This window comes from Cydia amplana, chromosome 14 (genome assembly GCF_948474715.1).
Source record: "Cydia amplana chromosome 14, ilCydAmpl1.1, whole genome shotgun sequence".
Taxonomy (NCBI): domain Eukaryota; kingdom Metazoa; phylum Arthropoda; class Insecta; order Lepidoptera; family Tortricidae; genus Cydia; species Cydia amplana.
In genome coordinates, this window is record NC_086082.1 from 13,444,406 (window position 1) to 13,460,763 (window position 16,358).

The 16,358-nt window shown below is 38.4% G+C and overlaps 1 protein-coding gene across 3 annotated transcripts in view; it reads right to left on the reverse strand.

Moving 5' to 3' along the window:
* Positions 1-7,974: 7,974 nt before the first annotated feature.
* The window catches only part of LOC134654189 (tudor and KH domain-containing protein homolog), a 29,229-nt gene continuing 20,845 nt past the window's right edge, over positions 7,975-16,358 (reverse strand). For all 3 annotated transcript variants that reach the window (XM_063509642.1, XM_063509640.1, XM_063509641.1), the window contains exons 12-13: positions 9,745-9,830; positions 7,975-8,268 (exon numbers count right to left, since the gene is read on the reverse strand). In XM_063509642.1, the coding sequence (XP_063365712.1) occupies positions 8,000-8,268; positions 9,745-9,830 (355 nt within the window). In that variant the 3' untranslated portion in view covers positions 7,975-7,999. The remainder of the gene's footprint in view (positions 8,269-9,744; positions 9,831-16,358) is intronic.

Here is a 16,358-nt window from a genome sequence, read left to right on the forward strand (position 1 = left end):
CAATCATCTAAAATTAGATGCTGATTCTTGCAAGGTCTGAAGAAACCTTATACCACGTGTCCCAAAATTTAACGATAAGCTGGCACCAGAAGATGGACCTGCTCATGACTACTCAAGGAAAAAAAAGAAAATAAATATATCTCAATTTATTATGGAATTAAAAAAAAAAAAAAATCGACACCCCTAGTGGTATTTTTAACGACCATGTCTACAATTTTTATATTTTTTTCAATTTTTTTTTATTTTTCCTCGAGTAGTCATGAGCAGGTCCATCTTTTGGTGCCAGCTTATCGTTGAATTTTGGGACACGTTGTATACACAAGGGCTGGAGCCATTCTGCATTTAACATAGTATTCTGTATTTGCCTTTAAAGACTTACGAACTTTAAGTGTTAGTGCGACACAATAGGTACTAATGTGCCCCTTATTAACCTGAACTATACTTATCGCAAAACTACGTACATTTTATAAGTCCTCGTGAAAAGCCGACGGCGGTATCAGACGGATAACGAAACCGAAAGTATGGCGTTTACTTGTTACACCATTCATGGGCTCCATTCAGAAACGAAACTCAATGCCAATACAATACCAATTCAAAGTGGCCCTTACCCACTTAAATATGAAATGATATTTTGAACTTCAGTTCTAGAAAATCCCAACCACCACTACCACGATCCAGCGCTCCCTTCCTGCGCTACGAGTACAGCTGTAGGTACTAACCACAGGCGCGCTCTTTCTTTCTTCCGTGGTACTAACCATAATACGGAATTAAACAATACCTAAATTGTAGGGATTGCTCCCGGTACTGAGCTTGTATGGCGAGAACCAGGAATTCCCGGGAATTCCCGGTTCTCGCCATACAAACTCAGTACCGGGAGCAATCCCTACTAAATTGTAGTTCCGGGTCCGGGCGTGTAAGATAATCTTTCACGAACTCTTCCGGCTGTGGAATGAAGCTGCTGAGGTTTTCTTAACAGATTGCAGTACAGTGGGAAATGTGGAATGAACTATCGAGAAAAAACATGAAAATATACAAAAACGGAATTAGCACTAAATTAATGAAACAGACCATACATGTACTAGCTAATTAATATACATATTATGTAGGTACCTACTTAGAAAACAGTGTGGACACTAACAGGAACGAAGTTGCATTATGATAACTCTTGCGGTTTGAACTTCCTGGCAGGCTTATGCCATAGTCAGCCAGCGGAAGATTGCTTTCACGGTACCGTCCTGCATAGCGCTTTCTACCGATTCGTCTCATTGCGAATTAGGTACAATCAGACTGTCTGATAACGAATCCCGACTTAATATACCTATTGATAGGTAATCTTCTGCCGCGACTGACCGCGTCACGTCATGACCTGTCATTATGACGAGTCTAATAGGCCCCCTGCTCGTAACTTAACCTAAGAAACGCCAACGACCTAACAAGGTGTTACTATCTAGTTTGGCATAACAAAGTGGCATGAACCGGAGTGTTATAATTTAGGAGAGAGCCACTCGGTGAACCGCGTCAACCATTGTTTACGCCGGCGATAGCAAAGCAGTGGCACACACAAACAAAACTTTGTAGACAAGCTTTGTAGGCTTATTTTCGCTTCTACAATTTCTAGATCTATGAGACAAGGGGCTCAATTATCTTAAAACGGACAAGCTAATTCGATTGTGCTCTACGGGCTATCTGAAACTTATCTACAGTCAAAATGGGACTTGCTAAGTTGGTAGTACCTAATGTGCCTATACATGTCGTGGCAAATAGCAAAGACATATGTAACTCCGTACTATCTATTCTCTTTGCATATAGTGATAACTGTTACCGAAATACACTTGATACACCATCACATAGCTGTAAAACTGTAGCTGTTACCGATATACACTTGATATACCATCACATAGCTGTAAAACTGTAGCCGTTACCGAAATACACTTGATATACCATCACATATATTCGTCTTTTTTTAGCATTAGTGAAAGACTATGCAATCTTGACGCGTCTTTTTATTGAAAAACACTTGAAAAATAAGTCACGGCAAATATGTGACAATTATGAATCATATACGATTATTTACATTATGTTGCTTTCATAAGTTACTGATTTTTAAAAAGCGTTTTTCAATTAAAAGACACGTCAAGATCGCGTAGTCTTTTTCTAATGCTAAAAAAACGAACTATAGCTGTAAAACTGTAGCCTTTTTCCAGTGATAGAAACTTACATCACTAATATATGTATAAATATAACTAAATCTGGAGAGATTTTGCTAGTTGGGATATGATTGCAGGCGACTGTACCATGACTGTACTATATTTAACTAGGACCGTGAGCCTAAGGAGGCTAATGGTAGGTACATTATGTTTATAAATAAAATACGATATTTCAATAACTGTTTATTTCTGAAACAAACAAATAATAATCAGTTAATCACTACACTTCTATGTAGTTATTCACGAAATATCTGAAACGAATAATATAAAACAAACAACGATATTTCGACCTAATTGTTAGCCATATAAAGTTTAATTTATAACCGATATGCCTAATGTTAAGGGTAAACATAACAAGAAAATTTGCAAAATATAATTTCTACTGTAGGCTATGGCAAACAAAAGTTAAGTACTAAACTAAAGTATAGCTACTGGTTATTATGAATCCTACTATGGATTCTAATAGGGCGCAAATTCACACTTCGCGAAACGCCTCTTCTCAAAATTACGTATTATGTCTGGATTGTCCTAGTACTTTTTCGTACCACTTCGTAATATTTACGTATTAGATCTCTTTCGTTCAAAAATGTCCCGTCTCCTAAAATAACATTTTACAAAAAAGGCGTTTGCGAGTAGGTGATTAATTTTGCGGCATCACTATTTCTACGCTCGTAATAAGAAGCGAAACACTATTCGACTAGAAGTAGAACAACGTAACAAATGCCTTTACTTTCTTTCTAGATCTTTTGTAACATTTTCATACCTAGAGTGTCATTCTATGGAATCTATGGAACTTGCTAACTATGTAAACAAAAGTCACTAGTAAATTCATATTTTTTGACAGTTACATGGAATGACACTTTAAACATATAGGTTTCAAAATTCTATTTTAGACATGGTTGAATGTGACGCATCTTGAAGAAATAGACGACATAAACTTACAATAACCTCGGAAATCCCCGTGTACTTTAATTAGCTATTACTACTTAACGGCAATAGTGACATTATAAGGTCAATGCGGAGCATACCGGCATCATAGATAAAAAAATACATAGAGCGCTCACTCCATACATCAATTTTAGTACCAAAAAGACTGCATCTAGTATCGAGTAGCGGAACTATCTGTACTGCTACGTCTATTGTGAAGTAGCAGTACTGATAGTTCCGCTACTCGATGCTAGATGTAGACACTGAAATTAATAGTCTGATGTATGGAGTGAGCACTCTTGTCTTACTATATTTCTCTATGCCGGCATATAAAATCGATTGCTGGGAAGACCGTTATAGGACGAGTACTCTCGTATAGTTTGTATCAGGGATGTTGTGGATGCAGATTTTTTGACATCCGCGGATGCGGATGCGGATGCGGATATTTAAAGGCTCACATCCGCGGATGCGGATGCGGATGTCAAGATTAGGTACTTAGAAAACGTCAAATATTACATTTTTAGTATTTTTTTATTTAAAAAAAACGAAACGTTTAGTATTTGAGTAAGAATATCGGTGCGTTATATTTAATAAACAGTAACTTGGCCGACTTTTCTGGATCTAGACGATTTCGTTATAGGTAATGACGAAATTACCTAGCACTTACGCCGCCGCTAAGACGTTCCTGTACCGACTTGTTCGACATCCGCATCCGCATAAGCTCCGCATCGATTTTATGCGGATGCGGATGCAGATGCGGATGTTGAAAATAATGCGGAAGTTCCGCGGTTGCGGATGCGGATGCGGATGTTCGCAACATCCCTGGTTTGTATACGTACGTCGCTCAGACACAGATACGAAACGTTTCACTTTTGATCTACCGACCTTAAGTATGTGTACATGTAGAATCACAAGCTACGAAATAGCTTGTAGACAATGTTCTCCACATTGACATTAGTGACACTAATATTTGCTTTATCCCTTAAATACATTTTATTTTAAAACGGCATTACTTCAAAAATACAAATGCGAGGAAATATCGGTTTCGGCGTGTAGCACCTTTGTAGTTTATGTAGTACACAGTAGAACGTACTATAGATATCAAAACATTACAGGACTTACGAAGTTAACAAGCTTCTTCTGAAGAATAATAATTCTAATTTCACAAGTCGTAAACCTACTTGAAAACCGTATAAAAATTACAAATCTGTGAGAAAGGTGTTTAATAAATAATACAATGATGGGTTAAAATGCGGAGTAATACAATTTACTTAAGCTAAAGACCCTATGAAGCGCATGTTACAGTCTAATGCCGGCTGCACACTCTCGGCCGAGACCTCTCGCCGAGAGTCTCGGGGGAGAAGTCCTCGACGAGAGCACACCATGTACACTCTCGTTGCCTCATTTGAACAGCGGATATCGGCTACGATGGACCTAGAAACTGCTGCTGCCGTTGCTCTTTGGGCTGTTAGCCACTACAATTAATTACTAAATGAACGAGAATGTACATGCTTGATCTCGTTTGCCTCGAGAGAGCGAACGAGACCCTTTGACTCGGCCGCAAAAAACCGACACGCGACCGAGACGCACCGAGGCGAGACCCGAGCAGGCGAGACAAGGCGAGAGCATCATGTACACTCTCGTTCTCGGTCTGTCTCGGGGTGTCTCGCCGAGAGTGTAGAGCCGGCATAAGAAGGTTATAATGTGTTCTATAATGACATATGCAACAGAACGACACAATTGAAATGAAACGATGAGTTCCCGTTTTGCCGGGTTCTTGTTTTGCCGGATTCCTGGCGGCCTAGCCAAGGTGACAATCGCTTGCGCTTCGCCATCGAATCGCTGTTTCTCTCTATCACTCTTCCTAATTAGTGTGTCAGCATAGACTAGGAATCCTCTAGACGGAGTTTAGAGCAATTATTTCATGAAACCGATGCTGCCAGAAATACTGGGGTGCGGGGGACGAGGTGAGCGAGTCCCGTGCCGTGATTGGTCCGTTCAAAGACACGGACGTCACACAAAGACACTTTGACTCGAAGATGGAGTAAAACTACCGTATATTTGTGGCAGAGGGGGTAGCGCTACTATGCTCAGTCTAGAGGATGTCTTGTCTGTGTGTGTCAGTGACAGTTGCGTTTCGTTCGCTACGTAGCGTTAGCGCAGTGCAGTTGTTCGGAACTGTCAAATTTTTGTTCTAACTGACAGGTCGATACCCTCCGGCGGACTGTTAATCAGTGGGCCCCTTTAGAGATTGGCGTGTTGTCTACGGGGCCTGCTTCGCCATATTTACTTTAGTACGGCACAATCCGTCTTAACGAGAATCCGGCGAAACGAGAATCCGACGAAACGAGAATCTGGCAAAACGAGAATCTGGCGAAACAAGAATCCGGCAAATCGGGAACTAATCAATGAAATTTGGTGAGATTCTGGGATTACTTAGGAAAAAGCGGTGATTTTTCCTCGAAACTGTCACGTGTTAACTGAACTTGGGAGGACTTTTATGTTTAAGACATATTTGATGCTGACTGTACAACATGTTAGTAAAAACAGTACCAAACATTAAATGTGATAAGTTTCATTTTTATAATAATATATATTTTTATAATTTAGAGGTAGATTGGAAGGATTTTTTTACACATTATTTACTATTTAATAAGATATTAATTATAACAACCAAAGATACCTATCCCAAATTAGTGTGTTGCCCTGCAATATTACTCTGTTACCGTTAACAATGATATCTTTGTATGTACTTGTACGTATAAGTACACATATACTAATATACACTACATTATTAAACAGTTAGTTGCAAAATATCTACACCGCTGACGAACTCAATATCTTAACTATTGCACTACACGCAGATACGTATACGATACAAATACGTATGTACAAAGCAAAACATACTCAACTGATACCAAATAGACCTTACGATATTAAAATAAGGTCCACATTTGGACGACAAAATATATCTTTGATAAATAGGCCGCAAAAGGTTTTACAGGCCTTAATTTATTATCAATTAATTTTACAATAAGTACTTTGAATGACTGATACGTACTGTTATAAATTTGTTATAAAAAAAGGGAGTAAACCATTCGTCCTTTACTAGCAAGTATGTAAGTGCGAGAGGGACGAACGGACATCGAACACAAAAGTTAATCTTAAACTACAACTACAATACATATTCGTTTATATATATTTGTAGGATCACAGAAACCAATCTACAGGTAAAACAACAGAAATAATCATTTGACACGATTACATATACATTCATGTTTGCTTTACTCTATGACTGTACCATAGACAATAAGAAACGCTGCTGTCATAGGCCCGCCACATAGCACGAAAATATACCTAAAGCAAAGACGCGTTTCGTGACGGAAAAATTGATAATAATTTCATAAATTATTTTTGTTGATTCTTTTAAATCTATTATTTTTCTCTTAAATTACATATATTACTCTTAATTCCCTCGCGCCCGTGGCGGGCCATAACTCAGTAAGATTTTAAAACTAACTCTAATTCAATGCACTTACAGATTATTGTCTTGATTGATTGATTTGATTTCTGAAGGAAAAACTTGAAAACCTAGACAATTTAATATTTTAGATGTTCACAAAATACTTAATTCTTGTTAGAACAGAGGACGAAAAAAACAAAATATGACACCAGAGTAATTGACATGCAAAAGTGAACTTTATACATAAGTGCAATTAAAAGCTGAATACCGATATAAAGAGCTCAAAAAGATCTAAAGCTCTAACACTCTTAGCGCCACTTGCACCGTTCCACTAACTCAGGGTTAACCGGTTAAACCTGGAGTTACCAGTACAATTTGACACTAGGTTAACGGTTTAACCTGTCAGCTCCCAAGGGCTCGAATTTGCGTCAGAACGCTTATGGGTGACGTCATATCGTGGGAAATGAGGGGTTAATCGCCAAACCCCGGGTTAGTGGGATGGTGCAAGTGGCCATTAGAGTCAATGGATTCGAGTTTATTTCTTCTATATATACATGTAACCTTTTCAGGCAAAAAGTATCTTGCATTGTATTGTATTGTGGCACGGGCAGGTTTCCGCAACTCTATGTGTAAGGCCTGAGTGGACGCTCGGAGCGGAGCGTTCGGCGGGGCGTGCAGCGTGGCGTCGGGCTCACGCGTGATGTGAGCAGCGTGCACTAAGGCCGCTCCTATACGCTTGCATTTGTTTAACATGCACGCCGCACGCCCCGCCCCGCTGCACGCCCAACTCGAGCGTCCACTCAGGCCTTACACTATGACTGGCGCTCATTTTGCGTGTAAGAAAAAGTATCTTATTTCCGGTAAATTTCTCTTATTTAGCTAATAGGGTGGATCAACTATTTCTTGTTGTTATTCTGTCCGGTCAGCCAAGAGACAACAGTAGCATAGTTTGTTAGAAGATATTGTACACCACCTTCTTCTGACACGCTTGGTAGACGACCCTCAATGGAAATGGTTTATAAGTATCACAAAAAAGCGTATTTGGTGAATTTAAATGCCTAAAAATCAGGTTTTAAAGAGTGACCCAGGAGAACGTAACCATGGCAATGAGTGACAAGAAAAAGTTGATTCACCCAATAGCTTTAGCTGTCGACAGCCAACAATGTAACCATATGCCTGAAAATGTAACATATATGCCTAATTCAAATAATTATAAATGTATGTACACTTAAGAACTTTATCGTACTAAAATGTGACATTATTTATGAAAACGCTATTATTAACGATGCTCCGATATAAATACAACGCCGCGCGACGCCGTGCGGCGTAAGCGCCATCGACAATAAGGTCCCTTTTCATAGATAATGCCCCAAATGTAAACATATTTATGACAATAACGAGCTTACAACTCATGCAATCTGCCCAACGATTCTAAATTACCATGATGTGAATCGATCCTATTTATATTAGCTTTAAGTTCATCTAGGGGCGTCATGTGTAAGTCGGGCGTGTGAGGTACATCGCTGTCGGCCTCGTGCCGTCGCTCGGCCTCGATGAGGTCGTGGGAGCCGTTCTGTTTCGGCCTCGAGAGGTCCACGTTGGTCATGGAGACCGGAGTGTGCGAGGCTTCTATGCCGGAGCCTAGGGATTTCGAGGTGGCAAGGTTAGATGCTGGAATTAAGAAAGTTTTATATTATTTGTGAATAATTTGAAACCTAATAAATCAAGCCAATTCCTAATAACCATACCTCGCAACCGAGCTAGCAAATCTGTAGCAGTTGTACGTCAGGGTTATCACTACTACGCATAAACTAAAGTACAAAAAATATATTTTCTTTGTTTTCAAACACACCAATATTATCAAGCAATAAAAATTCCATGTTAATATTTGAAATAAATGCGAAAAAAAAACGTGATTTTATAAACAAAATAACAGATACATTGAGACGCATCTAATATTGACATTGACCTGTTAATTTATATTATTTGACAGTAAATTGAACCGGGTTATATCGGAAGAGGGTCAACAAGGTTCTCGATCAATTTTATTAATCATACATACAATAAAGTTAAAGCAAAATGTTTCATCATAATCGCCAACCCTGACACAAAACTGTCATATGCTACGGTTTTGCTAGTTGCGGGGTATGCTAATAACCCATTAGCGCCTAAGCCCACTTTTGGGAACCCACCATTTTTTTTAATGCTGTTAGGTAGAGTTACAGTAGAAAATCGAATCAAACGCCGTAACCCAGGTGTACCCAAGTGGGTACCTACAATTTACAATGGGCGCTAATGGGCTAATTCACATAATAGTAGAATATCTGGGAGGCCGAGCTTTGCTCGGTAAACATATAAAAACTCAAAAATACGCGTTTTCCCGGAGATAAGACCTAGATAGATCGATTTATCGCCTCCGAAAACCTCCATATGGCAAATTTAATCGAAATCGTTAGAGCCGTTTCCGAGGTGCCCGAATTATGTATATAATAAATAACAAGAATTGCTAGTTTAAAGGTATTGGATAGTTAGAAATTTATATTTAACTACATATTTATCACAATTAACTGTGTTTTTAACTTGAATTATTGTTTGTTGACAATATTCTAGTCCGAGTCCAAACCTCGGTTTGTGAGCTGTATGCGGCTCTTTCGGCCTCAATTTAAGCTCTTCAACACACTCAACAAACCAAATTAGAGTACCCAGTCAAATTAATTTTTGTGGCTTAAGTTTCTAAATCAGGTAATTTATATTATGGTTTGCTATTCTCTTAAAAAGTTTGCCGAGACCTATTCTAGTCTTAGAGCATTTAGTAACTGGAGATGTCATGGCTGTCATTTTCTGTACGAAACAGTCTGCCGATTTTTGCGGGGGAGGGGACGTCAAATTTATTGCTATTTCTACATGATTTGTACGTAACGTACAAATAGCCATGTCAGTCCATACAAAAGTTTGCACAATTGTGCAGGTTTTTCGGCAGAGGGGTAAGCTCTTAAAGGCGACTCCAGTTATTAAATGCTCTAAGATTCTAGTTCTATATAGTATGAGACGTATCAGCCAACTTAATCAGCTGAACGTCATTGAGCGAGAAGTACTAAGTACTTTAGTGCTATAACTTATTCTATAGATATAGTATTTACTATTTACCTTGTGTGTTGTTGTTATCTGCAGTGTAGTCTTCCTTGTGGTCACGAGGTAAAGACGAGCTGCGGTTTTCTACCATCCCGAGCACCCTGTATACATACAAACATTGTTTATACACTTTTTTATTCTATGCCAATGAGGATAATGGCGCAAAACTTAACACAGATGGCGCTGCAATGTTGAAAAACAAAACATGTCATTAGATGTCTCAAATCCAAAGAAACTTAAATCATAGACTCACAATCTACTAGAGATTTCTGTCACTTTTGGTTCCAGTTGCAACCAGTATAATCTGTTGGTTTTAACCTCATTTATTCTACATATGTTTTAAAAACAGACTTGACAAACACTTAAAACAACAAAAAAATGAACATTAATCGTTAAAAAAAACAAGTGCAGTGACACGCATCAGCTTTCAGCTGCTAGTGTATTAAACAATATATATATATATACTATATAATATAATATAGGTGCCATATTAGATACATTTCTAAATGCTTCAGCTGTTTATGGCATTCATAAGGGTGTAAATACTATTAACAAATACATACCTACTTGGGAACAATCTGCAAGAAATGGCAAAAGAATAAAGGCATCTTTTCCCATTTACTATCTGAACCCCAGCATATTAACAGCTAATATAATGATGGTATAATGATACCAAACTGACCAGTGACAATTTGTTATCTCGTTAAGCAATTTACTAATCGTTAGTCAACTATATCGATGATGGTACGCAGAACCAATTATTCGCTAGTTTTCTACCTGCGTGCGACCGCTTTGTTTTTCATTTGAAAGCTGTGACTCATAAGTCTCATAACGAATGGTTCTAAAAATAGGATACCCCGCGAATTTAAATTGTAATATTTGGACGTGGTTTAGCGAAAAAAAAACACAATCCTCAAAAATTTGTATTTTTGCCATAAAGTTCAAGTTTTATTGACAGACTTTGTTCCTTAAAACAAGGTTAATATTTGTAGAAGATCGGACCATTCTAAAAGTTCAATTTCATATGATTTATTTTAAATGTTTCCATTTCATGTCTAAAACCTTACTTTTACAAACTACTAAATGAAAAAAATACCACAAAAAGAGAGTCAAAGTTTCTACAACAGTGGTGTCAGAGACTGAGTACTTCAGACTCTCAGACACGTTTGCTCACCGCTCACCAAGAGGACCTGAGTAACTGTCACGAATGGAGACAGTACACTGCCTAGACACTGACAGTGACACTGCCCCAGAAACGCAGTTCAAACACACCCCGCTAGTACATGTCCAGGGACAGACTAGTGCCCAAACGTCTAAGGACAACTAACTGTCCAAAGACATATCAAAGAGCGGCAGGGGTAGCTGCTAGCTTCACTACCTGCCTGTGTAGGAACGGACTCTCCGTCTGATCTTTCGACATTAACTATTTAAGCGAAGCGACGCAAAAACATTGAAAGCGCGATGTGGAACATTGCCTATAATTAACTTGAAATCGATGATTTGGATTCAATTTTGTAGGGTACATAATCATATAATTTTTTTAAATGATTGTAGTATGCAATAAAATTTAATTTACACAATAAAAAAACATGTTTTTTCTGGCTTATGAAATAGCTATATGCGGAATTATGTTGGTGTGACGGTGAAAGCAACATAAGCAAGTGGTGTGCTGGCGACAGTGTCACCATCTTTGTTAGTTAATAGTTAGTTAATATTCGGAACCTTACTGAGCGATCGATAATGCTTAATGGTGGTGCACAACAAAATCGTATTTTATCAGTTGTTGATAAGAATGATCTGTATTGTTAGAGCAAGAACAGCTTAGCGGGAGCTTAGGCCCCTTGTTTTTTCATTACCGCATTATATTTCAGGTTTTCCCGTTTGTGATTTTGTATATAATAACATTAATAACCTAATATCTGGGAGACCGAGCTTTGCTCGGAAAACATATAAAAACTCAAAAATGAGCGCTTTCCCAGAGATAAGACCTAGATAGATCGATTTTTCACCCCAGAAAACCCCCATATACCAAATTTCATCGAAATCGTTAGAGCCGTTTCCGAGATCACCGAAATATATATATATATATATATATATATATATATAATAAATATATAAATATGCAAGAATTGCTCGTTTAAAGGTATTAGATAATAGTTAATATGCAGTAGTTGTATAAATTACCGTTCAACTGTAGAGAATTAAACAGGTGGTTTGCTACCTCCTTTAATATTTTATTTGCTTCAAGAAGGTTCAAGGTTTTGATCACAAGTGGACTTTTTGTGAAATATTTAAAGAAAACTTGGTTCTACTCTACGTCTACGTCATAATAGCTGCTAATAGTTATGTTATAGTGATATTGCATTGGACTGGACCTTATCATTGTGTGTATCTACCGGCCGCCCAATGGTGATGTACCTTTATATCTTACACAGTTAGACGAATTATTAAACCTAGAAAGTATACAGAATAACAATGTTGTACTAGTAGGAGACATTAATATTGATCTCTTAACTAAATGTTCTAACACCCGAAGTCTCCTGAATACAATTAAACAGCATAATTTTAGACAGCTTGTAACCGTACCTACTAGAATAACTGCATCATCAGAAACTTGTATCGACCATGCATATACAAACATACACAAGAGCATGATTTGTGATGTATATTGTAAAGAAATGTACCTGTCTGATCACTTAAGTGTAAATATCATTATAAATATTAATCATTCTGTTTCTCCGATTAAGTACATAACTAAACAAACATTTTCAAGTCAAAACAAATACAATTTCATTCAGAGCCTCGAGTTATATGACTGGGATTGCGTTTTATTAAAAAATCAATGCCCCAATAAAATAACTACATCAGTAATTAATATTCTTAAACACTATTATGATATTCACTTTCCTAAGCGAAAACAACCTATTAAAAAGATTGTAAACACATGGGTGAATGACCTCTTACGTAAACTACGCCATAAATTGCGTGCAACCAAAGTTAAGTTATCTAAACAACCTAATGACATCGAGTTACATTCGAGCCTATTAAAATTGGAAACAGCGTATTGGGCTACATTACGTAATGACCGTGTAGAATTTATAAATAGCAAAATAGTGTGTAGCGCAGGTGGTAATGTCTGTCGGGCTATGTGGAGCGTCATCTCGTCAGAGACATGCCGGCGCAGTAGCAGCAGGAGCGGACCCCTGGACGTGCTCGTGAGCCGTGCGCCGGGCGACTGCGAGGCTGCGCGCGCCGCGGCCGCCGCCGCCCAGCTTAACCACTACTACACTCACACGAACAATGACTCGCGCCCGTGCATAGATGATGCACTCGCATATCTCGACAGATATCTGCCACAGGTACCATCTGCTTTCGTATTTAAACCATTCACTCTTGAGGAAATGGTGAAAACATGTAAGGTCGTTAAACGTAAACAATCTAAGGACATCCATGATATGACGACCTATGTCATTGATCTTCTCCCGCCGAATGTCATATCCTTACTGCTTTTTATATTTAATAAATGTGTTAACGCGGGGATGTACCCCGACACGTTAAAGTTAGTTAAAGTTCAGCCTATCTATAAGGGAAAGGGTGAAATGCATATACCTAAATTCTATAGGCCGATATCCCTTATACCTACAATATCCAAGGTCTTTGAGCGCCTATTAAGTACGCGGATGATGCATCATATTATATCAAATAATCTTTTGAATAGCCAGCAGTATGCCTACCAGACAGGTCGTTCGACGACTGATGCGGCGCGCGATGTGGTCGCGCGAGTGATGGTGCATCTCGAGGGCGGGCGGCAGGTCGCAGCGATATTCTGCGACCTTTCGCGCGCCTTTGAGATGATCGACCACTCATTGCTCCTCTCGAAATTGGCACGCTACGGCTTCGAGGGCAACTTTCTCAACACGATTGCCTCTTTTCTCAGCAATCGACAGCAAAGCACCGTTGTTCTTGGCGTGAAGTCAAACCTCGAACCCGTAGGGGCTTGTGCGGTACCGCAAGGATCGATGATGGGCAATAACCTTTTTTTGATACTAGTTAACGATATTATGACGGCGTGCCCTGAGCCTGAATATATTATGTTCGCAGATGACACGTGCATAATAGTTAACGCAGATAATTTTGACAACCTAAAAATAAAAACGAATAAAGTAATTAATAACATTGCCAAGTGGTTCTCGTCAAACGGCATGCTACTTAATATTGATAAAACAAATATTATGCATTTTCAACTTCGTAAAACTGGTATATGTCCACTAGATATAGTCGTAAACAATGTAAAACTCCCCCAGGTTGAGCAAGCAAAATATCTGGGTTTTACTATAGACTCGGGACTAACCTGGACCCCCCATATAGATGTGGTCTCTGACAGGCTAGCGTCAGCGTGCTTCGCCCTTGGCAGACTCGCGCCATCCCTAACGCCTCAAAACCTCAGAATAGCATACTATGGGTACTTCCACTCAATTTTAACTCAAGGTGTAGAACTATGGGCTACTGCAGCTGAATGTGATAGACTATTTAGATTACAAAAACGTGCCCTAAGGATAATCTCAAAGAAACCCTATGATTATCCAGCTAAGTCATTATTCATAGAACACAAAATACTTACGCTACCATGTGTTTACATACTAACAGCCTGCAAATATGTAAGGTCTAATCTGGGGCTATATACAACTCGTGGGCAGAACCACGGCCGCAACACGCGCGGCGAGCACCTTCTGCTAGTCCCGTGCTGCCGACTGGCCAAGGTGCGGAAATCACTCGGTGTCATGGGTGTAAAAATTTATAACACACTTCCGAAAGAGGTCATTAACTCAGCTAGTGAGGCAATATTTGTAAGTAGACTTAAGAAAATGTTAATTGGTTTGGCTTGTTACACTATAAGTGAATTTATGTTGAGAACTGCCGATGTCCAAAAATGATATTATTTAATCTAGTGAAAAATTGATAATTATGTATATAGCTTTGTGACGTGTAAAATTATTTATGATTTTATAAATAAATATCTCAATCTCTCAATCTCAATCTCATAGTAATTAGTGATACCTAACTGACCAGTTGCAATTTATACACCTTTACGGCTACCAAGAGCTTGACACTGACTTATTCGCTAGCGTGTGCATAACTTATTTTCTATGCATCTCGCTCATACTGGCATATTAGTGTGAATGCTAGTGATAACCCTACTTATATATCGTTCAGCAATATACTAATTTCATTGTTAGTCAACTGTGTGGACGGTGGAACACAGAACCATCCATCTGCTAGTTTAAAATAGGTTACCTTTACAGTGACATTATTCTAACATCACATATTTGACAGTTACAAATTGACCCTTATATATATGACTTTAAGGGTATCAGTTAAACGGTAGATCTTAGCATCATATCTATAAGGGTGAATTCATAACTGTCAAATATGTGATCTTAGAAAAGAAACACTGTAGAATTTAACCCGTTAATATTTGGACGCGGTAGAGTGATAAAGATCTATCCTCAAAATCCTTTTTTTATACCAGAAATCAAGTTAGTTGTTTATTAATAGATTTAGTGGGAATTGTGGGATATCGCTTTTTACACAAAATAAAGTTAATTTTTGTATAAGAACAGACCTTTTTTAATTTTATAAAATGTATTTCAATTAAATGAGAAAAAAAACTTACTTTTGCAAACTCAAAACGGGAAAATACGATAAAAAGAGAGTCAAATTTTCTACAACAGTGGTGTCGAAGACCGTGTACTTTAGTCTCTTGGACACGTGAGCCCACCGCTCACCAAGCGGGTTGAGTAAACCGTCACTTAGGACCCTATAGGCTTTCTTGCACGATGTTGTACTACCCCCCCTCGTACTGTACTGCAATCCTCGCACACATCGGTACAGAAAACAAACACGGTCCATCCGCTTGGTCCAAACACACCCCCACTAGTCCATGTCAGAGGAAAGACTAGCTTTCCAAATACATGTCAAAGAGCGGCGGGAGTAGCTAGCTTCACTACTTGCTTGCGTAGGAACGGACTCCCCGACTAATCTTTCGCTAGAACGTATATAAGCGACGCGATGCAAAAACTTTGAAAGCGTGATGTAGAACATTGCCTAAAATAAACATGACAACAATGATTTGGACTCAATTTTGTAGTATTAATAATCATATAACATTATTTGAATGATTGTAGTCCGTAATAAAGTTTAATTTTCATAGTAAAAAACATGTTTTTTGCTCGGGAACGAAATAGTTTCATACAAAATTACGATGGTGTGACAGAGAAAGCAAGATAAGCAAGCGATGCACTGGCAACAGTGTCACCATCTTTGGGTTGATATTCGAAACCTTAATGAACAGTCGATAATGCATAATGGTTGTGCACGGAACAAGGGTTATTGTTCAGTTATTGATAAGGACGATTATTATTTTCATTGTTGAAGCAAGAAAAAATTAGTGGGAGCTTATTAATTATAATTAGGCCCGTTGTCTCCGCATTACCGCATCGTGTTTTTTTTTATTTACTCGTTTGTATAGTATAGCCGGTCAAATTAGTCAGTGGCGTGCCTAGGGTTTTTGAGTAAGGCAAGCCGAAAGATATGTTTTCGTAATAATCCAATCTCACTCTTTGGACTCA